Raw genomic sequence first — 27465 nt, 5'->3', positions numbered from 1 at the left:
CCGTTCGATTTCTGAGATCCTTTTACATTAGAAAAACTGCAAAATATGTATGGTTTGCACAACGGAGCAGAAAAATTAAAAAAATAGGGGATTTTGGGGTCAAAATGACCCAGTACCCCACTTTCCCGTATTTTTCGAGAAATAGAAATTTCTCCATTCAGATACTAAGATTATTTCCTTTTTAAAGAGGTATAAATTGTAATTTTCTGATTGCTACTTCAAAAGTTATAGCATTTAATGTATTTTTCCTCCATATTTTCCCATAGCACCAATTTCAAAAAAATTCAAGCGAGGTGGGCGGGGGTCTAAAATTGTCCAAATGATGTAAAATTTGGGATCTCAGCTTACTTTGACATTTGTCACAATATGAGAGGGGGGGCCTATGAGAAATCAAAAAAAAGTTTTTTTTGCAATGCCCTAATGTGCAAATCGTACTGAATATGTAATAGACATTTCCTCCAATATATTAAACATCATCCATGGAATCGTAGTTTGGACAAATGAGAAAGGCACAATTACACCACTAGGTGGATTAAAACAGGTTTTATCTTATGATTTTCATAGAATGATTTTTATCGTACGATTTAAGTTGTGGTATTTAAATCATACGATTTTTATCGTACTATTTAAATCGCACGATTTGATTCGAACAGGAATTGAAATCGGATGATAAATAGGCAGAGAGGGAGAGAGAGAGAGTTAAACATTGTTCGAAACAGTCGTTCGATGAAAATCGCGGGGTAAAAACTTGTCAAAATTCCGAGCGAATGTATAACCTTTCTATATGAGAAAGTCAAAACGCTTCAGGGAATTACATGTGTAATTTCACTATTTAACTCATAACCCTGGAACCAGAAGCCCAAATGAAATTCGACAGCAGTTGATAAGGATACTATACCTTTGAGAATAAGTTTGTAATAAATCAAGTCAGCCATTGCGGAGAAAGAGATGTGTATTTATTTCAGGGACTTTGTCAGTCCTTCAGTTCTGCTTCCGGTTCCATCGTAGGAGGTCAAAGAGGCGTCAGGGAGTCAGAATTACAAGTTCCAGAAATTTAGAAAATATTTAAATTATTTTTGCAAGATTTAGATAGCAAGGTAATTTTGGTGTATATGGGAATTTAATGAGTGGCCATACTTTTAAACCCGTAACTCCGGAACCAGAACATCGATCCAAATAAAAGTCAACAGCAACCTACGGCGATGTAACATTTTTTATTTAAGTAAAAATTTATTTTATTTGATACATACATACATATACACACAAAGCGGGGCAGCAGGTACAGGAGTTCAGGGGCTTAACGATATCCTACCACCACGCGGACCTACTGCAAGTCGGGCAATCTTGCTACGATACGGTGGGGTAAAGAAATGTTGGGCTTGGCTAAACCTCTATAAATAGCCATAAAAATCCGAAAACAGCTCCGTCGAAACGAGTCGGTGTCGCTTCCGCTAAAATTTTATCCAAGGCTTAAGCAAAAAGCACCCGAACCCAACTGGAGTGCAACCGGCACATCAGGATCGATACCAGTAAAATCCTAATTACGGCATATTAGCGGAAGAATACGGATGTGAATAAGGATTTCATCGAAATTGATCCACGGACCGACAGCCACACCATTCCACTACCCCAATAAAGATGGAGGCTATGGAGTGGGGCACTAGAGTAACAAACACGAGAAGGTATATGCAGGAAGCTCTAGCGAAGTTGAATGCATGATTGTGCAATGAAAGTTCCATTAGCACATTTTGGAGGGACGGGCCGGAATATATCATCGACGTCACGTTGTATAATCCTTCGCTGGTAGCGAACATGGATTGGAGAGTATGCGTAGAGTATACTTGTAGCGACCACCAGGCTACCGTATCGATCAACGGAACCGTGCTGCAGCTGAGAGAAGAATGACCGGCGAGCAAAAGTGGAAGACAAAAGCCTGCAACAAAGACCTCTCCGTTTGGGTTACTTTTGCCAGATGCGGAACCGAGAGCGTGGATGCGCCTGATCTAAAAGGATTGTAACGGCTTGTCACGTCACTATACCGCGAGAGCTGGAGCTACGCAATAGACGGCGTCTAGCTGACTGGTGCAACAAGACGTTTAGTACGCTACGCGGTGAAGGTCTTAGAGCTTAAGCTCAGAGAGCAGTATCGGAGCCAGATAGAGAGGAGCGCAGGGCACGCTAGGGCCGCTTTAAAACGGGAGGTAAAACTAAAGTCAAACTGCCACAATGAGCTGTGCGGGGTAGTAGACGCCAATCCCTGGGGGACGCGTACCGAGTCGTGATGGCGAAAATTAAGGGGCTGCATATACATTAAGTTGGATCGTGCTTCGGGAAGAGACCCTTAACGATTAACTTCAGCTAAGCTGGGCACATTTCACCTAGAGTCGCTAGGTGAAATGTGCCCGGATTAGCTGAAGTTAATCGTTAAGGGTCTCTTCCCGAAGCACGATCCAACTTTCTGGTCTGCTATGCCGTATGGCGAAGAAGAAAGAGCAAACACGGGTGATCGGCAAGTGGCTAACGATGACCTGCTTTAGCGAGCGAAGGGACGGAAATCAAAAAAATTCTCTGATCCGGATGGAATACCAATCGTAGTACTGAAAGCTGCCTTTTTTTGTATTCCAGGAAATGTTCAAGATGTAGAAGTGTCTAGATGAAGGAAACTTCCCCGAAATGTAGAAGATACAGGAGCTGGTGTTGCTGCCACCGGGTGATTTGACCTCGTTGCTGGATACACTCGGTAAACTCCTGGAAGGAATCATCCTTAACAGGCTGACAAAATGTACGGAGGGCGAGCGTGGGCTATCCAGGATGCAGTTCGGATTTCGCAAAGGAGCATCGACAGTGGAGGCAATTCGGGCAGTACTAGAGACAGCTGAGAAGGCAATTAAACAGAGGCGAGGAGGAGATCGATACTGCGCTGTTGTCACGATAGATGAGAAGAATGAATTTAATCGCGCCAGCTGTATCGCTACACAGAATGATGGTCCCCTACTATCTTTACGGGATCCTGAAGAGCTACTTCCAGAGCAGAGTGCTGCTGTGCGAGACGAACGATGGGCAGAAGTCAATGCGAGTGACAGCGGGTGTTCCTCAAGGCTCCATTATCGGACCAACTCTTCGGAAGGGGATGTACGATCGGGTCTTGACACTATGGTTGCCAGGAAAGTGAAAATCGTGGGTTTCGCGGACGACGTGCCACTAACGGTGATGGGTGAGATATTTGAAGAAGTGCAGTGTCGGTGACGGAGACAATAGACACGATCGAGGCCGGATGAACGGGATCAAGCTGCAGATAGCTCACCACAAGACGGGGTGTTTTTGGTCAGCTACTGCAAAGCGGTTCAACGGATGCAAATCAACGTCGGAGGGCACTTGATTGCATCCAATCGTTAATCGAAGCAATTGGGAGTGATAATCGACTACCGGTTGAGCTTCAACAACCACGTCCGCTACGTTTGCGAAAAGGCGGCGAAGGCAACAAACGCAATAGCGAGAATCATGGCAAACGAAGGCGAGTTCTCCACGTCGAAACTGTCGTATTTGCAAGGAAGCGCAACTACAGCTTCAATTAATCGGTCAAACTATTGCTCAGGTTTCAACATTCCAATATCTCGGGGTCTGGTTCGACTCTAAAGGTACCTGGGTATGTCATTTTAAGTACCTGAAACAAAAATGCCAACAAAAGATCAACTTTCTCCGTAGAATAACCGGAACATGGGTGCCTACCCAGGAGACCTGATCAGGCTGTACCAAATAACGATATTGTCGGTGATGGAGTATTAATCGAAAATTTCGAGAGGTTTGTGGAGCTCAATTTGAGCACTTTCAATTCGACACCTCCATGAAAGACGAATCCCCGATCACATACGCCTACGAGGGATCCTAAACATCTTTCACAGTAAATTTCGAGAAGTCGACTGCAACAAGATGTTTTGCATTGACAGGTCAATGATCCTGTTTCAGTTTACATCGCAGAACTTGCTGCTCTTCAGTATTCCCTTGGATTTATTGATACTTTGCCCACCGATCAATACTTTATTGTTTCGGCCTCAGCTCAATATAAGCTCTTCGTTGAATGAAAGCTAGAAAGACATTCCATATTTTGTAGGAAAAATATGGGAGCTCCTGCGTGCTTTTTCTGTAAGATCGTTCAAGGTTACGTTAATTTGGGTCCTCTCGCATTGCTCCATTCCAGGTAATATAGAAGCGGACTCTTTAGCCAAGGCGTGCGCTGTAGAAGGTGACATCTAAGAGAGATCAATCTGCTTCAATGAATTTTTCAATATCTCTCGTTAGAGAACGCTAGAAAGTTGGCAGACATCGTGGAGCAAGTTCGAGAAGCGGCACGAGACGTCTGATATCTGCCTGGGGTGCGGCGCTGAAAACCAAGCAGAACCGCGAAAATCTGAACACGACGTTCAAGCTGATGACCGTACGAATCGTGATCGCATATATAACAATAGAGTGGAGACAGTATGCGTTATCGCTACGATGATTCCCATCTGCAGCACCCTGGTGGAAGATATCGAGCGCTACAATCGGAGAAACGCGAGAACGATTGTGAGAATCGATTCGATAGCGAGGGAAGCAGGAACAGGACAATATGGAGAAGGGAAGGTGAACCTACTAGCCCATCCCAAACCTATCGATAAGGGGTCAATAGAAAGCACGGAGAGGTGAACCACCTGACACGGTTGCTGCTTCAGGAAGTATCTTCATCACGCACGCAACATAACCGTTGTGCCCGGAGTGTGAGAACATCGAGGATACACCGGAGCATATGGTCTTTGACTGTCCTAGGTTCAAAGCGATGCACAGGGAGATGCTCAAAACGGGAGGACCAGACATCAACCCGGATAATGTCGTCTATAGAATGACAAGCGACGTAAACACGTGGAACGAGGTTGACCGAGTGGTAACACAGATCATGACCGACTTACAGCGAAAATGGCATGACGAAGAGCGAGTAACGGTTTCGGGAGAGCAATCACCGAAGTGAAGCTCTCCGCCGGAGTAAGCTAGATCTACCGCACGATAGAAATATAATGAAAATCGAAGTAGAATCGGTATCGGAAGAACATCTTTCGCAGGGGAATACTTCGTCGGCTATGGTAGATTCGCCGCCGGAGACTAGACTGAATAGACCGCTACGATACACCACCAGTCGCGGTTCGTCGGGGCACTAGAAAAGCGGCTGCCCTGTTCCACCAGAATCGCCGAATTCGACTTTCGACAGAGCCACCCCAACTACATCGCATGACACCCTCAACTTTGCGCGCTTTGACTTTGTCAGTTTTTGTTGGATTGACTTGCAATCTTCACGAGTCGATTTGTTGTTACAAGAAGATTCTTAATTTTTCTCACGAAAAACATTAATTGATTACAGCGCCACCTAGATCTGAAAATGTGAAACTGATGTGTTTCTCAATACATTTGGTCAATTTTTCCCATACAAACTTTGAACCATTTGCGGAACCACTTCCAGTGTACCAAATGAGCTGAAATTTTCAGGGAAGCTTATTAGCAACCTAAACTATCATATTCTTGTGCAAGGTTTTGATTTTGAGATTTAAGGTATTTTGGGCCAGGCTAGTGTATAGGGCTTTAGTTGTTCTTGCCGATCCATGCCGTATTTCGGTCAAAAGTGACACCATAATTGCCCCAAATCACGATAAGTCTGTCTGTCGGCAACTTACGAAGTACCGGATCGCAGGGCGGCACATTGATTGATCACAGTTGGCTATCACCCGTCCGAAATCGACTGCATCGTTGCACAAAGCGAGCGTAAATCAGGCCAATCTCTCACGTTGGCCATATGACATCACGCGACAATACCGTCCGCCGTTTGTCTGTCCAGACTAAAGAGGTTGTACCTACTTGAACTTTTCGCAAAACGAAAGAATGCAATCACCGACCCGACCAATTAAATCCCACCCGAATCTGATGGGCTAAAAACCGATCGTCAATCGCAGTGAACCTTACGAAACCGCGCAGTTTGTTGGTCGCGATTGTATGGTAAATGCATCAGTTAGGTTGTTTTTTTATGGTTAAGGAATGTCGTAAATTTGATAGTATAGCTTTGATTGCGCACATAGTCTGTGAAAATGGGTTTTAAATGTTGCATTACAACATGTTTTCAATACTAAAGAATCTATTATAAATCAATAGTAGATTGAAAATAAATAAAAATAGAACTGCAATAAAAAGCAGAGACAATATCAGCAAAACAACATAAAACATTTATTGTAGTCATTCTACCAAGCCGATTTACATCGAAGATTTTTTTTGTTTATGGTATACGGTGGTGTTTTGTGCAGACCTTTTGCTGTCAAGTTATAAAAACAACGTCCGAAATCACAAAACGAAAAAATCAATAATGCACGTTGTGTCGAAACCGCCGGCAGCAGCAAAAAGCGGCGTTTTACAAATAACCGATTAGAGAACAAAACGTTTATATGTACAAAACCTACAAAGGCCTCCTCGGTGGATCCAGTCTGGTAGAACTTACAACCGTTGAAAGGAAACGTTTAATCGAACTGAGTCATTCACTGGCTCATTCAGGTCCAAGACAACAAAGACGTTCGCTGCGGTGATTCTACATATGTACAAATCCGATCAGTCAATCATCTATGGAACGATGGTGGTGGTGATCACAATTGGAAGAATGTTCCGGAAAGCAGTAACATCTTGCGGTCATTGCATCGTGGTACTTGAGCAGGGATTTCTTAATTAATTTTGAGCTATATAGTTTATGATCTTTTTCAAACTATGTACGAAAATGGTAGGAAAACTAGTTTTGCTCTGCCTGGGTTTAGTTTTTATTCGTAGCAAATCTCATGATAATATTTACGAAAATCGATCTGATCGATCGTGTTCGTGCTTTGCTGATGATAACAATAATCTTGTGTCATTATTCCACAGCCGTGTGGCGATTTTTTCCTCCTTGCACACTGAGCGGAGTTTGAATTCAACATTCCCTAAAAGGAAACCTGGAGCTCAATTATTTTCATATACACATTCTTCGTTGCTCTCCATACGTTCCATTCCACCGCGTCAGACCGATTCGGTGCTATGTACATCTTTCGAGGGTAGAATCCTCGCGGCGAGATTCTTGGGAATACCGCGATCAAAATGGTCTGATTAGGTGTTTCGGTATTCGACGGAAACGCGTTGTGTTCGGAACTTTTATCCTCTGCGATTAATCGAGCGAGTCGTTTACTTGACGGCATGACTTTAATTGCGGAAGACATTTTTATGCCATCGAATGAAGTAGACGTTAACTATTTTAAACGCTTAGTTTTTACATAGGAATATGTTCTTGGTTACGATATGCGGGTACACTAGACGAAAAATAATGAGCTTTTCAAAACTCAATCGGTGCATCCCTGACTCAATTCGGAGTGCTGGCTCCAAATTTGAAGCACATCTGACCAACAGGCTTGAAATTGTTATGGGATTTCTCGACAATTTCCATAGAAAATCCCACTTGATCCCATTTTCGCTGCTAGGTGGCACTGTATGCATCAGATTATCACTGCAGTTGAAAATCAGAAGGATAATTTAACTATCTACAACTTTGTCCAATCAATCCGGCTTATTCTCAAAATACTATCGAGCTAACCCTAACCATTATTTGACAAAAAAGTATAGTTCATGGGAATCGAGTATTAATACACAACTACGTGTTGCTAGGTCCCATGCAAACTGACTCAGACATCACATAGTTAAAAGCTTAATAACTTTTTCTAACAAAGTTAGGTTGACTTGCAGTTTTCGAGAAAGTTGTAGATAGTTAAATTATCACACATTGCAGATGGGACATTTTAAACCAAATTGACTACTACCTTTTTCTGAATATTTTTTTACAATTTGGCTGTAAAAAATTGAAGTTTTTTTATTTAAATGTACTAAGTGGAACTCTTGAGAAATTTTGTATTTTCGGTTAAAAGGGAAATCGTTCTGAAAAAATCGTTTTGGCGATACAGGAAGCGTTAGTCTATTCAGTCAATTTCCATACAATAATGAAACATTTGAACAATATTTTCTTAAACGTTAATTGAAAAATATTTAAAAGTGGGCGAACCAATAGTTTTTTTATTCAATTCGTTTATTTGATAAGGCATGTTTGCGTTAGCCTAAAGGGCGAACACGAAATTATTGCGACACCGAAAATGTCATCATTTTCTTACAATGTTTAAAATCAAACCAAAATTTTAGGGTAGTTTTATACATATATTTACTTCAAAAATCAAAAGAAAAGTTAATCGGTGGAGCCTTGAGTGTAAAATTGAACGCATTTTCGCTTGATGCCCTCCATCAAAGTCTTTACAGTGTCATCCGGTACCAGTTTCTCAGTTTTTTTCCATTTTCTTAACATATCCTTCTCGTCTTTGACTGTCTTCTTGCTCTTCCGAAGTACCCGCTTCATCATTGCCCAGTACTGCTACACCGGGCGCAGTTCCAGACAGTTCGGCGGATTCATGTCCTTTGGAACAAAATGGGCATAATTGGCCTCATACCATTCCAGGACACTTTTAGAATAGTGGATGCCAAATCTGGCCAAAATAGCGGAGCTTCGTCGTGCTGCTGCAAGACGGCAAAAGGCGCTTCTCGAGGCACTCAGATTTGTAGATCTCTCCATTTACTGTGCCCTTTGTCACGAAAGGCTCACTCCTCAGTCCGCAAGAGCAGATGGCCTGCCAAATGAGATATTTGGAGGCGAACTTCGACATTTTCTTCTTCTTAAATTTGTCGTCCACATAGAACTTGCTCTTGCACACAAAAAAAATAATGAAAGTTAAACGACATGTAAAATCAATACGAATGTAAACATACAAAGATTGAATCAAAACTTTGAATGAAAATTGGGTTAAAATCAATGCACTCAGTTGGAGCATCAAAGAGCATACAATTTTACACTTTCATTTGTGTAATATTACATGTCATTCATTTTACAGCAATATGCGTGTAAAAAATACATTGAAGTGCATTGGTTTTCCGTTTGAAGAAACTGTAATTTTCAATTCACGTGTAGAATTATAATAAAATTCGTTCAAGAAAGCACGACAAGTCGTGTGGATTTTTGGTGGAACGTAATTTTACATTTATATTCATGCTCCAAATATGTGCATGAAAATAAACTTAAAATTACAAAATATTTTTTTCTGTGTGCCGGTGAAAAACTCCAACCCTGGAATTTGCTTAAAATCGGCTTTTATATACGTTTCGTCGTGCATCACACAGCAGCCATATTTTGTCAGCATCTTCTCGTGGAGCTTCCATGCCCGAGTTTTAGCCGTCGATTGTTGCCGCTCATCGCGGTTTGGGAAGTTGTATGTATGTAGTCCAGCTCTCTTCTTTGCATCACGGCTTGAGACGTTGGGATTTGCTTTAATCATCCGCTTTACCTTTCCCTTCGTCTTTTTGTTCTCCGGTCCCGGTTTTCTTCCCGGTGGACCCTTCGAGGTTTGATCCGTCAGTATAAATCATCTAAGAGCAGACGACTTCACGGAATTTATTATAAAAAATGTTTGGAACCCTTGTGGACGTATGTGGTCCGGAATTCCACAAATCTCGTCTTTCATAGATGTGTCGAAGAAAACAGCTCGACAAGCCTTTCTAAATTTTCAATCACCTCCGGGTTCAAGATATTACATCGAATGAGCAATCCATATGAGAATTCCCAAAATCGATTTTTGAGAACGCCCGACAGGACTTCATATGGGTAAACTGCACCCTAAGGCGATACGCGAACAGCGATACTGAATTCTTTCGAGTTTGATGTAATGTATGTTCGCGACGGAGCGAAAGCAATAGCAACCGTTTTTCATTACCGATAGCATCGTTGTTTGATACAGCCTAATTAGGTCTCCTGGGTGGGCACCCCATAATGTTCCGGTTATTGTACGAAGAAAGTTGATCTTTTGTTGGCATTTCTGTTTCAGATACCTAATGTGGCATCCCAGACCTATAGATATTTTACACTGAAGTCTTTTTTATGCGGTTTTTATGCGGTTTTTTATGCGACTTGCGGATGCGGATTTTCAAAGTTATGCGGTTTTTTTAATGCGGATTTTCAAAGTTATGCGATTCTTTTTATGCAGCTTCCTTTTAATTTCTTGGGCATCACCTGAAGCGACTTTTATCGAAAGATAGATCTTCGTGAATGCACATGCTTAAACAAAAGACATAAAATGTTCATATTTTTATTTTAGGTTATATCTTTGGGTTAAGGATATGAGAAGCATTCTTGATGCAGTGAAAATAAAAACAGAAAATGACTGAATACCTTTTTTACCTTTCTCATAATAAAACTTATGCAATCGGTCGGAATTTCGACATTTTAACCAAGGCCCGCAGAGCCGAATCTCTTATACCATTCGACTCAGTTCGGCGAGATCGGAAAAAAGTCTCTGAGCGTGTATTTTTTACTTGGTGATAAAGCTTTTACGCCGACACGGCACACGTTCAGTAGTTAGACCATACTACCGATTTCGTCCATCGTGTGCCAGAGTGAGGGACTCTGAACAGAGAAGATAACTCTGAACACTATTCCTCTAAACTCCACCAAGAAGTCCGACATTTGCCTGATTCCCCGGATTCCATTTGAAATGCATACTTTAGGGGAGGCGTGCTAATGCACTTCACTTGATTCCATGTCTAGCTGGTCGTGCTAGATTTCGCTTCTCTCGTAACCGCCATATCAGTCCTGCACGGCATGATATTCTACATGCCTTCCTCTCTACGTTGACCAGTTGAATGCCGTGGTCGATCTGGCGATTCCGGATGGAGGGTGGCTTCCGGTTCCCCAACGACCAGGGTCTGTCGCGTTCGGTGCTACTCGGAGTAGTTCCCGACAGTGGAGCTAGCCTACCTTGGCGGAGAGTTCCCGGGCAGTGGAAGATCTTCCGAAACCGATACTACCCGGGCTGATTCCGAGGTCGGTCCTGCGATTCTGGGTGGAGGGTGACTTCCAGTTTACAGGCGCCCCGACGAGCATCTGCCGGAGCTACTTCCCGATCTATTCGAACTAGTCCCCGGCGGTGGGCCCAGTCTACTCCGGAGGAGAAATTTCCCGACGTTGAAATTTCTCTCGAAATCGTTATCTCGATGCTGGTCGGTTAGGTGCCGAAGTCAGTCTTGCGATTCCGGGGAGTCACGGTTCCTACAGCATAAGTCATTAAGTGACTATACGCTTGTCTGGACATGCCGCAGACTCAGGTGATTCGCATTTAATGCCAAAAGATCCTGACTCCTGCGTTGCAGAAGAAAAAGAGTTAAGTAGCCGGGAAACTCTAAGCTTGCTCATATGACCCTATTCCACGCTTTTCTCTAAACTTTCTTACTTCAAATCCTTGCTCTTCCTTGAGTACTATGGCTCCTAATATTGAAAAATATTTCACACCTTATGTGTTTTTTATGTGGATTTTCAAAATTATGCAGTTTTTTTATGCGGATTTTTATGCGGATTTTCAAAAACATGCGGTTTTTTTATGCGGATTTTCAAAGTTATGCGGTTTTTTTATGCGGATTTTTTTATGCGGTACGTATCCCCCGCATAAAAAAAACTTCAGTGTACTGTGAAGAGCTGAGCGACAGTTTGATCCATTAATAGAAGCTGTAGTTGTGCTGGTTCACGCTTCCTAGAAAATATAGCTAGCTCGGTTTTCACGGGGAAAATTCGATATCCAGCTTAATAGCCCAAACAGACAAATTATCCAAGGTATTCTTTAATAATCCTTGTAGATCGACAGCTTTGGATCCCGTTACAGAAACCACGCCATCGTCTGCAGGTTGCATTAACGTGCAGGAATTGTCAAGACATTCATCAATGTCGTTGACATAGAAATTGTATAACAGGGGGCTTAGACATGAGCTTTGGGGAAGGACCATGTAGCTAAATCGTGATGTCGATAAGTCAGTATGCGAAAAATGCATATGCTTTTCCGACAACAAGTTTACTAGAAAGCTGTTTAAAGTCGCTGAAAGACCATTCTGGTGCAGCTTCTCTGAAAGAATATTGATAGAAACTGAATTTCGAACCCCTTAATATCTAAGAACACAGATACCATCTACTCTTTGCAAGCATAGACCATTTGAATTTCGGTTGAGAGCAACGCAAGACAATCGTTCGTCCCTTTGCCTTTGTGAAAGCCAAATTGTGTATCTGACAGTAAGCCATTTGCTTCGACCCAATTGTCGAGGCGGGATACAGGACAGGACAGCATTGCAATCGGTCGATACGAATTGTGATCGGAGGTTGACCTGGTTTTTAGATGGCAATTAGCTTCTCCAATCGTGTGAGACAACGCTACCCTCGAGAAACTTGTTAAATAAGTTCAAGAAGCGTCTTTTGGCAGAGTCTGCTGATTCTTCAACAAGTTCAATTTGATTCTGTCTGGCCTTGGAGCTTTATTGTTACATGATAAGAGAGAGAGAGAGAGAGTGAGAACTGCACCATCGAAAACGGTGTTTCGTTCGCATTTTCGTTATCGTAAGAGGACGCCCAATACTAGGGGATGTTTGGTAAATATTAATAATATCCTTGCAATATTAGTATCAAAACTTTTTAAATTGTTTCGGAAGCCTGTTATTTATTGTTACGGGACCATTCGGAGATTTGACCTCGAAATGGCCACTCACAGCCCCACGGGAACATGCTCCGGAATGTCCATTCCGGGGCCAAGCCACCAAATTGTTCCAAAACCACGAGATACAGCCTGCTGATGCAATTCCAAGAATTTTGATACCCATATTGCCAGTATTCCATTGAAATACACAAATAGTATCCCAGCACTAGAACATGCTTCCGGAAATCCGGATTCCCGGGAATCGAATGAATTAACCCGACTCATTTTTACTAGGTCCAAAAGTGGATGAGTTCTTGAATCCATCTAAAAGTGTCGAAATCGGTCAAAATTGCTTTATTTATTGGCATTTTAGTTTTGTGGACACCCAGGTACCCTCGTCGGCCTGCTACGTAGTAAAAAAAATCAGGAGCCTCTTCTCGCTCTCCCATTACTGTATTAACAATATTATTAACCTAAAAGCTTGATTTAGTCATGTTCTAAGATGTCACAATGTGTTAATTTCCTGCTATGGATAAACCATTGGAATTTCATTAATTGAAACCTAAAAAGAAACCCGGGTACCCCGTTGTACACATAACAGTTAAAGCACAATATTTTTAAAAACTTTTTTTTTTAAATTCGAAAACTATCCGTTTGAAACCTTGCATCATGTGCTTGAGCCCTAACAAATTTTAATATTTTTCTATCTCTTTGAAAAAGTCATGGATTTTCAAGTAAAACTTAAAAAAAACATATAATTCCCATATAAAAGTTCAATCACTTTGAGGCACGTATTCATGTTGTCCAATTTCGCTAAAATTTTGCCGGAATAAAACTTTGTTAATTCAGTGAAACAGTGTCAATATTTTCAAGTGACTTGTGTCAGTGTTTCCGGTTGGAATATTAACGAAAGAAAAGTTCAAATTTCTTCTTTTTGCTTATATTTTCAAAATCCGGTTGGGGGATTATCGTAAGAAAAATTTATTTTGACCACTCTAGTGAGCACTTATCCACACAGAGCAAAAATACACACGCATACGTGCACAGACATTTTCCGATCTCGACGAACTGAGTCGAATGATATATGGTCGGTGTTAAGTTAGACCGGACTAAGTCGCAAAATCTTAAAAAGTGAGATAACGATAGCATTGGATTAAGAATTTCTTCAGCTACATTCGACTTTTGCCAGAATAGTACCTAGTATGTTTCAATTAGCATGAATTATGGCAAAAACTATTTTCGAATTGTAATGTAAAGGATGCTGCGATTCAAACTTTGTACTCATTTTTCTCTAAATCAATACATTGTCACTGAGTCCGGTCTGACTTACACCGACCATTTGAGACGGGCCCGCCAGACATGGCATTGGTAAAAAAACGAGTTTTAGAGCCATTACATAACCTTTCTAAATGAGAGAGCCAAAATAGTCAATAGTGCAGTTGAATGTATAAAAACAAAACAAAAATGATACTTTGTAAACGAATACAAAACTTTTCCACGAGGTTGAAAATTGCATGGTAACGATTGGATTATTCGTGATGTGAACAATCTATTTGGATAGATTGTTGTATCTCAGTCAGACCACGTAAGACTGTTGTGTAAACACACTTATTGAAACGAGCATAGATAGAATGAACTGTCTCTGTACAATCAATCCAGCTTACCGACAAAATTGATAAATTTGAAAATTAACAGCGACTAAATTTAAGAATTCAATACACATTCCATCTGCCATGAAAGAATAATATAAAGGTACATAGCTGTCCTTGTACAACACCTGTGTTTACGTATGCCATCTGTTCTCGCAACGGTTGAGATTTGCCGGATTTGCATGTCTGTGTACAATTTTGAAAATTGCAAATTTCTCTGACATATAAGCAGGAGACTGCAAGTCCCATCGCCAAGTACAACTGCGAAATGTGGAAGTGGACCATTCTTGTGATCGCTGCCTTCGCAGCTAGGGTAATTTATAGTGATTTTTTTAAACGATAACATTATTATTCAATGTCTTCAATCAATCAGGTAGCCAATGCGGATCCAATTCCGAATTGGGGGATCGCTATCTCCGTGCCCAATTCGGCTCTCATTACCGTTGGAACTAGCAATATTGGCTCAGGAGTTACCTTGCTAACTGGCTCTTTGGGAACTTTAAGCTCAACGGCTGGAAATGCCAACTTGACTATCGCTTCAAAGGCTCTCATTGCTCTCGTGAAAACGCTTGCGACTTACGAGACCTATTTGAAAAATAATCTAACAGCTGCTAACTCCAACACCAAGTCCGTTTACACCACCTTTTCCGGCCTTAACGCATCAGTTTTGGCACTTACCGAGTTCATAGCTGGTCCTGCTGCCGAGGCGTTGGTGAACTTGACGGATGTTATCGGTGGGTCCTATGTGGCTGCCATTAACACCACATTGAACACAATGAGCACCAACCTAGGAGTGGTATCGGGTGCACTTGCGGCTTTGGAAACGGCGATAAACAAAACGGTTACGGCAGCCGGTGGAAGCGCTCTTACCACCACTATGGTTAGCGCTGGTGTATCGGCTTCACTATCTTCGTCGATTTACAATAATCTGACCCTCATCAAGACAGGTCTGTCTAACCTCACCGCGCCTGTTAAAGCGATTGTTAGTGGAATCGCCGCTGCCAACACTTACCTGACAACGGTGGCCACGATGAGTTCCACTGTCAACAAAACCGTTACGGCTCTGATAGCGAATCTTGGAAGGTTCGCAACAAGTGCGAATACTTCCGTAACGAACTACGCTAGTGCTGCCGCGAAATCAATAAAAGCTGATTGGGCCAATGTCACTACTAAACTGAAAATATTCTCGGCGGACAGTACCCTGGGTGCATTAGTAGCCACTCAAAATACGTTCGTGAACACTACACTCGTTTCGTTATTGAGCACTTTTACTTCATCCGTGACAGGCAATACCAGTCTGGTGGTCAGTAGTTTGGCAGCGAATCTTACTGCTGAACTGACCAACATAACTACTTCATTAATTGAAACGGCGACAAATGTGGGCAACGAATTGGCTGGCAAAATCGGTGCAGGTGGAACCAATTGTAGCTCGCAGTACGGAACAGTTCTCACTTCTTTAATTTTGGGTATTTCCTCGGCAATGTCATCTTGCATTACAACAACAACAACTATGCTTACTATGGCCATTACCGAGTTCAACTACTTGCTACAAATTCCTTTAATGGAAAGCAACTATTATGCAACTGTGGCTTCATCCTGCTCGAAGTATACGACGTTCGCCAAGGATAATGTTACGTATGCTCAGGCGTTGTCATGTTTGACTGTGGTTAGTATAAAGCTTCAACGAAGTAATTTTTATCTCTTAATTTTCATCACAATATAGGATGAAGTGGATTATAACAAAAAAAAACTTATTTTGCAGAGTTCGACATATGGATCAGACTTTATGAGCAACATTCTGGAACTGGGAACCGGTCAAGCGATGACCTTCATCAACGATATGATTGACGAAACCGCAACCCTCGGAACCATTGTCAAGGGATGTTATAGTTTCCAGGAAGAACAGATCATGGCCGGATTAACGGGATTAAGCACAGCTATTGCTCAGTGTTAAGACGAAGTCACTGGTGTGGTCTAGGTTCTTCATAACAACGATATTTTTTTAAATCTAGTGCTCGAAAATATATATGCTAGATACACAATATGTTGGCGTACGGTTGCTTTAAACCTCTCGATGACCGCCTGCTTCCTTTAATCATTTTAACAACCCTCCACTACTAATGATTATTTTGTGCCCGAAAAGCTATTCTAATGGTTTATTCATTCACCTCCTTTATGTGCATGTTGTTTATAAACATTGTTTTTAAACAGGTATAACTTTTGGTGTAAGAAAGGACTGCACACATAAAAGTAAGGCTAATAACTGGACTTTTATCCGTGGAAATGAAGTTATGGTACAGCCACACGTAGCCAGAGGAAATTAAAATAAAATAATTAAAGAAAAAACTTGGATTTTAGCCACTCTAAACAAATTTGTGTTTTGATTTGGTTTAAAAAAATTGATGAGAAAGTTTAGAAGAAGGTTTCTATTTCCGACCAACAAAGACTACGGTCATGATACTCAGTGTGCTTTCTGCTTCTGCCTGAATCAGCGCAAAGCGAACGAAAAAAAACAGTTACTTTTATGTTGTATACCTTGTCTGGAGAATAAAGGAACCTATTGATGTAATTCTTGCCGTGGTGATCTACCGAGATGCGTGAGTTGTAGCACTAAGAAACGGCACTCCGGCCAAATACGTTGGCCTTTGGTTTTTTGGGTCTCTCTTCGCAAAAGACCGAGCAGTCGGGATGTGGAACGTTTGCTGAAGGTGAAAATGGAGCTTGGTCCAGACGAAAACATTCATTTTTCACAACAACTTAAAGCACGTGATTGTGTATGACCACGCTATAATAAAGATCTCTAGATACATGGACGACGGAAAAATCGAGGTTCGGCTATATAATCTATCACCAGTTACATGCACAGTGGCCATTAAACGGAAACTACATTACGCAATTTCAAATAATGTTTTGTAGTTAGAATTTCAGTAGACAGACCCGGTTTTTCTTACCTCATATTGCGGATAAAAAAATATTGCGATAGTATCATTACACCGAGAATTCTTTGTTCATATCAAGGACAAACTAATGCTGTGAAAAGACGGTATATTACGAACTGCTCAGAAATCGCTGAGGAGAGCTCATCTACGACAATAAATTCCTCAGTCTCCAATACATTACCTGAACCACATACGGTTGTCAAATTTGTGGCAACAGTTCAGGTAATATTGACAACCGCAAAAGCTGCGTCAAGTACCTCAAAATCCCCAGCCAGAACCATGAGTGAGGAAATTCACAATCGTAGAGAAGAAACAAACGAGGACAACTGAGCGCGAACATGAACGTCTCGCAAACTAATCTCCAATCATCAATGGCGAGTTGCTCGCACGGGGTCTGCCATTAAAACTCGTTTTGCTGTTTTATTGTTTACATTTGTAATTTTAACACCGTAATATTGTTATTGATTAGTACTGGTCACATTAATCACTTTACCAGGGTTGTTAACGTTGAATTCAACGTAATCGTCGATAATAATGAATTTAGCGCAATTACAGGCATTGAATTTCACATTAATTTCATCGTCAACGCACTTCGTTGAAATTACGTAATCTCAGTGGCCAGTATATCTCTCCTTTTTTCAAGTTGACATGCAATGGAAATTGACCATGCATCCTTCATGCCCCCATGTTTCCGCAGTTGAGTAGAAGGTTGCGTTGTACTATTGAAATTATACATCGGGTTGAGCCGTCTTAAAACTACTCGCCACCCCTGGGTACTATTAAGCTGGGCGGGGTATAATTTCACGTTAAATTCCGTGTAAAATTCCTCGCGAAATTCCGTGGAAAATTCCATGTGGAACTCCGCGCGAGATTCCGCGCGAAATTTCGCGCAAAATTCTGTGTGAAATTCCGTGTGAACGCAAACTTCCGCGTGAAATTCCGCGCAAAATTCCACGTGAAATTCCGCGTGAAATTCCACGCAAAAATTTTACATGAAATTCCACGCTAAGTTCAGCGTGAAATTTCGTGTGAAATTCTGCGTGAAATATCACATGAAATTCCGCGTGAATTTTCGCGCGAAATTGCCCGTGAAATTTCTTGCAATATTCTGCATGAAGTTCTGCATGAGATTCCATGCGAGATTAGACGCGTGAAACTCCGTGTGAACTTCCATTTGAAATTCCGCATGAAATTCTGCGTGAAATTTTGCGTAAGATTTCGCGTGAAATTCCGCGCGAAATACCACCTGAAAATTCGCGACAGAGATTCCGCACAAAATTGCGCGCAATAGCCCACGCGGAATTCTGCACTAAATTTCGTGTGAAATTCCGCGTAAAATTTCATGTGAAAAATCGTGTGAAATTCCGCATGAAATGCTACGTTAAATTTCGTGTGAAATTCCACGTAAAATTCCCGTAAATTTTCCCGGTGAAATTCCGCGTTAAATTGCGCGTGAAGTTCCGTGTGAAATTCTACGCGAAATTCTGCGTGAAATCCCGCGAGAAATTTCTCGTGAAAATGCGTGTGAAATTCCGCGTGAAATTTCGTGTAAAATGTCAGATGAAATTCCACCTGAATTTCCGCGCGATATTTCGCGTGACATTTCGCGTGGAACTACGCGTGAAAATCAGCGCGAAAGTCCGCGTGAAATTTTATGTGAAATTCCGCGTCAAAGTTCACGTAAAATTCCGTGTGAAATTTCACGTACGATTTCGTGTAAAATTCCGCGCGAAATTCCGCGTGAAACTACGCGTGAAAATTCATCTGAAAAACCGCGCGAAATTCTGTGCGAAACTTCGCGAGTCTTTAAATTCCATCTCAAAATTCTGCACGAAATTCCGTTCGACAATTAGTGCGAAATTCCGTGTGAAATTTAGTGTCAAATTCTATGTGAAATTCCACGTGAAATTCCACTTGAAATTCTGCGCGAGATTCCGTGCAAAATTTCGCGCAAAAATTTCACGAGAAATTCCATGCGAAATTCCGTGTGAAATTCCACGTGAAGTTCCGCGTTAAATCTTGCACGAAAAACCACGCGAAATTCCGCTAGAAATTCCGCTCGAAATTCCGCGTGAAGTTTCGCGCGAAATGTCGCTCGAAAATCCTGCTCGAAGTTCCTAGTTAAATTCCGCGCAAAATTCCACATGAAACTCCGCGAAGTTCTGCTTAATGTCCTTAACCCATGGATTAAGCATTGTGTTTAGTCGTGAGGTAGCTGTTGGATGGTATATTAATAAACAGCTTACTAAGTAATCCACCTTGAGCCGTCTTAAAACTACTCGCCGCCCCTGGGCGCTATTGAGTTAGTGGGTGTTATTTCACGTGAAATTCCGTGTGAAATTCCGCGTGAAATTCCGCGGGAAATTCCATGTGGAATTCCACGCGAGATTCCGCGCAAAATTCTGTGTGAAATTCTACGCAAAATTCCACGTGAAATTCAGCGCGAAATTCCACTTGAAATTCTGCGTGAAATTCTACATGAAATTCCGCGCTAAGTTCAGCGTGAAATTCCGAGTGACATTCTGCATGAAATTTCACATGAAATTCCGCGTTAATTTCCGCGCGAAATGGCACGTGAAATTCCGTGCTACATTCCATGCACGAGATTCCATGCAAGATTTCACGCGAAATACCGCTTGAAATTGCGTGTGAAACTCCGCGTGAAGTTCCATGTGAAATTCCGCATGAAGTTCTGCGTGAAATTTCGCGTAAAATTCCGCGCGAAATACCAGCTGAAAATTCTCGCAAAATTCCGTGAGAGATTCCGCACAAAATTCCGCGCGAGATCCCACGCCGAATTCTTCGCTAAATTTTGCGTGAAATTTCGCGTAAAATTCAATGTGAAATGCAATGTGAAATTCCGCATGAATTTCTGCTTTAAATTTCGTGTGAAATTCCGCCCGAAATTCCGCGCAAAGTTCCACTCGAAACTCCGCGCGATATCCGTGCGAAATTTCGCTCGATATCTCACGTGAAATTTCGTGTGAAGTTCCGTGTAAAATTCAGCGTGGAATTCCGTGCGAATTTCCGTCCGAAACTCCGCACTAAATTCCACATGAAATTTCCACGTGAAATTTCGGGTGAAATTCCACGTGAATTTCCCGGTGAAATTCCACGTTAAATTGCGCGTGAAGTTCCGTGTGAAAGTCTACGCGAAATTCTGCATGAAATTCTGCGAGAAATTTCTCGTGAAAATGCGTGTTAAATTCCGCGTGAAGTTCCGCATGATCTTCCGCCTAAATTTCCGCGTGAATATCCGCGTGAAATTTCGCGCGACATTTCGCGTGAAACTACGTGTGAAATTCCGTGTGAAATTGCACGTGCGATTCCGTGTAAAATTCCGCGCGAAATTCCGCGTGAAAATTTATTTGAAATTACAGAAAATAGAAATTCTCGTGAAAATGCGTGTGAAATTCCGCGTGAATTTTCGTGTAAAATGTCGCGTGAAATTTCGTGTGAAATTCTGCGTAAAATTCTGCATTATGTGAAATGTGAAAATTATGTGAAATTCCGCGTCACATGAAATTCCGTGTGAAATTTCACGTGCGATTCCGCGCGAAATTCCGCGTGAAACTACGCGGGAAAATTCATGTGAAATTACGCTCGAAATTTTGCGCGAAACTTTGCGTGTCTTTAAATTCCGTCTGTAATTCTGTGCGAAATTCTGCACGAAATTCCGTATAAAATTCCGTGTGAAATTTAGTGTGAAATTCCGTGTGAAATTTAGTGCTAAATTCCATGTGTAATTCCACGTGAAATTCCACTTGAAATTCTGCGTGAGATTCCGTGTAAAATTTCGCGCCAAATTTCATGAGAAATTCCAAGCGAAATTCTGCTTGAAATTCCTTGTGAAATCCTGCTTTAAAAACCACGCGAAATTCCGCGCTATTTCGTGCGAAATGTCATGTGAAATTTTGTGTTAAATTCCGTGTGAAATTCCGCGTGGAATTCCGTGCGAATTTCCGTCCGAAACTCCGCACTGTATTATACGTGAAATTTCTCCTGAAATTGCGAGTAAAATTCCACGTGCAATTCCGGGTGAAATTCCATGTAAAATTGCGCGTGAAGTTCCGTGTGAAATTATACGCGAAATTCTGCATGAAATTCTGCGAGAAATTTCTCGTGAAAATGCAAGTGAAATTACGCGTGAAGTTCCGCATGATCTTCCGCCTGAATTTCGGCGTGAATTTCCGCGTGAAATTTCGCGTGAAACTACGCGTGAAATTCCATGTGCAATTTCACGAAATTGCACATGAAAATCTAGTGCTCCGATCTGGATTAAATTTCAAAAGAATGGATGATTTTCAACAGTATGTACTTTCAGACAATTTTTTTTTCGATTTTTTGAGTTCTAAGTACAATCCAGTGGCAGTTGCCCAAGTTATCAACGAAATAGTGTGACATGCGGACTAATGAAATGAATAAGGGTTCGTCTATCTTATATGTCGAAATTTGATAAACCAATTTTACATGCCACTTTCCCCAGCACGGAACAACTGTTTTTCTCAAAAAAGTAAAAACAGTTTTTGCAAACATTCCTTGACGTAAATATCTTCAGCGAAAATGACAGATATTACGAAAATTTCGCTTTTAGGTCCACTTGTGCAAATCGTCTGCCAAACCAACCATTTTTGGGATCCTTTAACATATTTTTCTGATAAAACTGTTCTCGAGTTCTAAGTGTACATGCCAATTGTAGGACTACAAAAATGAACCAACTATTCACTATTTCCGATGAGTGGGTTTTATTAAGTACACAATATACACGCAGGGCTCAATGATTGGTTGGATTGAACTACTTCCATACCCCTTAAGTACAGGCAGCAATCAAGGCCGCAACCGTGTTGATCTGCGCCATGAAAATATTATTCTGCAGGGTCAAACAGGTTCTGAGCCGAGTATTGGCCATGTCGACTTCGAGGGCCATAAGCGAAGCTGCCATATCGAGCTCTGGCTGGACGATCGTTGAATACAGAGCATTGATGGAATCGGCACTGGCGATCAACTGAAAAAGAAGCGCAACATAAGCATCATTTGTTCAATGACTGAAATCAACTGTTGACATTACCGTTTCCATACAGGCGAGGGCTTGGTTGTACACATTGGGATCCTTGGCGAAGTTGGAGTACGATCCACAGGATATGATCATATTGGTGATGTACTGATCACTGGCCAGCGCCAATTGTCCCATGCGAACGATAATATCCATAACAGCTGCAGCTTTGGTTTGTTCTGCGCTGACACAGGCACTCAGACCGGACTGGGCCGTAGATAACGCTGAACTGATCGCACTGGAATACTTAGAACTGCATGCCGGTCCTGTTGTTCCCAGTGACATGACTTGCGACGCCAAGCTGGTCGCGACGGACAAAACCGTGCTAGCGTAGAAAGCGGATGCATTTTGAACCATAGTGTCTGTCTGTGTGTACAGGGTAGACAAGCCATAGTTGATTGTATCGGTTCCACTGGCGATCATCTGGGCCATGCTGGAATTAATTGCTGCACCAACAGCTGAGGACCAAGAAGTGACCATCGCGCCCAATGTGGTATCCTTCGCATAGATGGAAAGTTTGCTGCTTACCGTCTTTAAATCACTGATGACAGTTGTCATAATTTTGGTATAGTAAGTGACAGCAGTAGTATTCAGACTAGTCAGGGACTTTTGGAATGTCAGCTCGGTGCTGTTGATTGACTTCGTGGCAGAAGCGATGGTAGAGGTGATCGAAGTTATGTAGGTATTGGATGCAACAACAGCGGTAGAGATACCCTTTATGTTAGTGGTCATGTTGGCCAGCTGGCCTTTGATGGAAGTAAAATCTGCACTAATCGACGTGCCAAAGGTAGCGGGAACTTGAGCGTTCGCAATGGTCGTTGTCACGGATCCAGTTCCAGCGGCGGCAATGGCATTGAATATTGCAATTTCCATGTTCGAAAACGTTGTGATTATACTAGTCAGACTATTCTGAAACTGTATAACTTGATCGATCACTTGATTCAAGGCAGGACTGGAAGTGAGGACACCCGATATCAACGTGATATAGTTATTACCATCGACCATCAAATAGGTATTAAGGGCATCGATTCCAGAGAATATATTTGAAAACAAGGTGGAGGTATCAGTTTTGGTATCGGAGAGTGCCACCGTAACATTGCCCTTGACGTAGTTTGCAACAACGATCAAATTTTTCACGAATTGTGAGAGATTCGTAGAAATTATAGTGACGTTTGCATTGGTACTACTCGACGGTAGACTACTGATGGCTCCACTCAAAGTAGTCAAGGCGCTAGTGAATGTGCTGAGACCAGTGGTAATGGCAGACGTTGGTGCAAAAGATACCGATAAGCCAAAGTTCGGTGATGCTTCCGAAATCTACAAAGAATAGTTTATTATAACTAATGAACCTTGCATAGGTAATGCTTCTTACTTACCCCGAAATACGCCAGCGCCATCAGTATAATTAATTTTGCCATTTTTTAGCAGAATAATGTGTTACCCGTGCAGGTCCCACGACAAAACTGAGTCCTGTTAGTCTACTTTGCTGTATATATCTAGTACCGGTAAAAAGCCACGTTGTGAATCCATTGAACGGTTTTCGTAACAAACATCTAGTTGAGTGAAAATTTATCTATGTATTCTCGTTCATTGCAGTTTGTCCTTCAGATGTACGTCGATCGACGTACTTCGGCGTTGACAACAGCAGCAAAGTCATATTTCACTAAAGTACATATTTGTAACATGGACACTTTCTTTGTATTTATTTTAACTTCTCTACTACACCTAAGAATCATCACATGTGCTGCTGCTTTCCATATGACGCCTAGTTTGGAAGGCCAACATTTGTGTTTGTTTATTTGAAAATCTGTATTTTCGCAAGACAAATCAATACCATCTGTTCTCATTGCAGATTTGGATTCACTGTTTCTAGCGGGACATGGCACATGTGAACTAATCCACCAAGAAGTTTTTTTTATTCATTTCGTTAATTTGATAGGCACAAATGCGTTAGCTTGGTGGTGCCAAATTCTTTTGATTTTACAATTTGGATATCTTAAAACTAGGAGGTTGCAATATTGAAATTTTTATTTCATGAAAGAAATTGTTTTACAGCTATCTTATGACTAGAAATAAGATTCGATATACAAGAGAAGGGGCAAAAGATTTTTTTATGAAAAATTTTAAAACAAGGAATTCAGTTTGATATACAAGAGAGGGAGTAATAGTTTTTTTTACGAAATATTTTAGAGTTATCTTAAAACTAACAAAGTTTAGTATACAAAAGGGGGAATAAGTCTATATGAGAAATTTCACAGATATCTTTAAACTAGGGATTCAATTCTTGTAAATAGATGAAGGACAAAAGCTTTAATAAAAAATACAAATTACAGAAATCTTAAAACTAGGAATACAGAATACAAATTTAATTTTTTAACGGAGACTTATGCTTGGTCAGGATATTCAGAGGGAGGCTTATTTCCAACATCTGTGTAGAAGCAGTTGTATCAAGGACAGGAGAGAGAAGGCGTATATGGTGACAGGGAAAGAAGAGCAAAACTTGCAACTTTCGGGCAAACGGGAGATCAGCGACACAAATTAGCGCCTCAGTTTAGTAGGTCGTCGAGTACCGGGATGATCGGGGAGATCGCGATTTGCAGGCATATCCCGAACTGGGACTTTGGGTTCTCTACCTCGGGCCTGAAGGGAATCCTTTAACTGAGACCTGGAGTCCAAATACCCGATACATACCCAAACAACGTGCTCGATATCGTGATAGCCCTCGTCAACGTGCTCGATGTCGTGATAGCCCTTGTCACAAGCGCACAATACGCCGCAAATGCGCATCCAGGGTGGGCGTGAGTCGGGACATTTCACGAATAAAATCCCGACCCACATCCATCCCCCCGACCCAGGCTTCGTTGATACCTTTGGGATAATGGAATGTAGCCATCGTCCAAGTTCACTATTTCTCCACGAGGTTTGCCAACTGTTGAGTGTCCTCTGACGACAAATACTAAAAAAATTCGTTGAAGCCGATTGGTCTTTCGTATATGTCACCATCTAATGCGCCCACCCTTGCTAAAGATTCCGCTTTTTCATTTCCCGGGACAGAGCAATGAGAGGGGACCCAAACAAAGGTAATCTGATAAGATTTTTCAGATAACGTACACAAGGACTTCCGAATCTTTCCCAGGAAATACGGGAATTGCTTTTTGGGATTCATCGCACGAAGAGCCTCGATAGAGAAGAGGCTTTCCGAAATGATGAAGTAGTGATCTGTGGGCATAGTGTCGATGATCTTAAGGGTGTACTGAATTGTTGTAGCTAACTCTACGACGTAAACTGAAGCGGGATCATTGAGCTTGAATGAAGCGGTGATAGTATTATTGAAGATACCGAAGCCAGTAGACCCATCGAGATTTGATCCGTCAGTGTAGAACATTTTATCACAGACGACTTCTCGGAATTTATCGTAAAATATGTTGGGGATTACTTGCGGGCGTATATGATCCGGGTTTTCACAAATCTCTTCCTTCATGGACGTGTCGAAGAACACAGTAGAATCAAAAGTATCTAGGAAACGGACACGGTTGGGATTGTACGAAGAAAGATTGATGCTCTGTGCCATGTAGTCGAAGTATAAGGACATAAATCGAAGCTCGACGAGCCTCTCGAAATTTTCAATCACCAACGGGTTCAGAATGTCGCATCGGATGAGCAATCAATATGAAAGTTCCCAAAAGCAATCAATATGAAAGTTCCTAAATTCGAGACTCATCGAAAGGGGCGAGTGCATGCAATCTACGGCAATGCGCAAGCGACGATACTCCACCTACGAGCTTGTAACCGCTGGTTACAATGTTGATTGTCGGCTTCGCCACAATGAAAACATACTCTAGATTAGCTCAATTAAATCCAACAATCCTAAGTCCTACCCCAGGTATATTGTCAGCTGTGTGAGTGGTAGTCCTCCAAGTCTGACGTTTACGTCTGGGACGGAGGAGTCACTCACGCGGGAGCACTCTCAACTAGGGTAACTCAATCACAACGGTTTGAGCGGATGACGTCGCGCAACAGGTCATTCACCGCTGTTGCAGCAATGGGGAGGGCTGCCAGGTTTGAACAATGTAAATGTCAGATCGGGTGATATCGCGAAAATTGAAGTTTTCTCGGTATCATCCGACTTGAGCCATACTCAGCTACCGCCAAGAACATTCTTTCTGCTTCCAACGCCTGAAGAAATCAGAAGTGCGCGCGGTTTTACTAAAATAATATCAGATTAGCAGATTAAAAATGAGGCGAATATACGTAATGCGTTGTGACGATGATTTTGGCGGATTGCACACTGACTTCATCATGTTTGACTGCTGATTATCTAATAAGAGTTGCTTAGGAAGTGGTAAGTAGGAATTCATACCAATCCGACCCATATTAAAACCTCAACAGCATGATAGCCATCATTGCCGGCCGCCCCCATCTCCATCGTTCACGGGGAAGGATAAAGGATAAGGTAGACAGGAAGTGTTGATGCTCCACCTACTTAACGGAAGGACGACGATTCATCAGACTCTTCCATAGGTGTCGCGGAGTTGGTGGTTTGGAAGGGTATCAGGTCTAGGATTCGCTCCAAGCAAACGATGCGACCTGTAAAGCATATTTTATTAGGTAGTTGTTTAGTTAGTCTTCGAGTGCACGATCACTCGAAAAAGAGATGATCTTGTTTAGTTTTTGGTTATTTTTAAACTCTGGGCAGCCGGCTACCGAGAGTATACTATGTTCCCTAAACAAAAACAATTTGAACTCCACACAGCCGATCGTGGGAGTATTGCCTGGAAAAGCTAATCTTATCTGCGTAATGGGCCGGATCACTATTTATTGCAACAGTATTTGGACAGAACTCGCTACTTCTTCTCTACGATATATTTATTGGCTTGAAAACTACCAAGTGACAGCATATTATACTGGCAAAAATAGCGCGAGATGTTATAAATCAAGGAAAGTATTTCTTATTTTCCATATCGGATTGTTTGTGGAATACAAGTATACGAGCGATAATACCGAACACTGAAGGGAAATATAAAGGATTGTTAATCTGATGCACGGGCTTGTTAGCAATAACGGAGCTTTAAATTAGGTTCATAAAAACAGACGCGGCGAATTTTCAATACGTATTGAGCCGTGTTCATAGATACTAGTCAGATTAGTCGTATTGGGGCTAATTTCCGATCAACTATTCATTTTTACGGCAATGTTTTCTCGACTAGATCTGTTCGCACCCTCTCATTCTGTTCGCACCCTCTCATTCTGCG

At 41.8% G+C, this 27465-nt stretch overlaps 3 protein-coding genes across 10 annotated transcripts in view; 2 read left to right on the top strand and 1 right to left on the bottom strand.

Annotated features, from left to right (window-relative positions):
* LOC131685610 (serine-rich adhesin for platelets) overlaps positions 1-27465 on the top strand; it is a 331716-nt gene that overhangs the window by 93747 nt on the left and 210504 nt on the right. The gene's annotated exons all lie outside the window — the stretch shown is intronic.
* LOC131685613 (G surface protein, allelic form 156-like) lies at positions 14452-16263 on the top strand. The gene is made up of 3 exons (XM_058969476.1): positions 14452-14534; positions 14595-15887; positions 15984-16263. Exons 1-3 carry the CDS (start codon positions 14490-14492, stop codon positions 16173-16175), a joined length of 1530 nt encoding a protein of 509 aa, XP_058825459.1. The 5' UTR covers positions 14452-14489; the 3' UTR covers positions 16176-16263.
* LOC131685612 (uncharacterized) lies at positions 21882-23748 on the bottom strand. The gene is made up of 3 exons (XM_058969475.1): positions 23590-23748; positions 22229-23530; positions 21882-22165 (listed from the first exon to the last, which is right to left on the bottom strand). The coding sequence occupies exons 1-3, from the start codon at positions 23629-23631 to the stop codon at positions 21971-21973; spliced, it is 1539 nt and encodes a 512-aa protein (XP_058825458.1). The 5' UTR covers positions 23632-23748; the 3' UTR covers positions 21882-21970.

Source organism: Topomyia yanbarensis, chromosome 2, assembly GCF_030247195.1.
Source record: "Topomyia yanbarensis strain Yona2022 chromosome 2, ASM3024719v1, whole genome shotgun sequence".
NCBI lineage: Eukaryota > Metazoa > Arthropoda > Insecta > Diptera > Culicidae > Topomyia > Topomyia yanbarensis.
The sequence above is the reverse complement of the archived record's forward strand: the minus strand, read 5'-3'. Positions and strand labels throughout refer to the sequence as shown.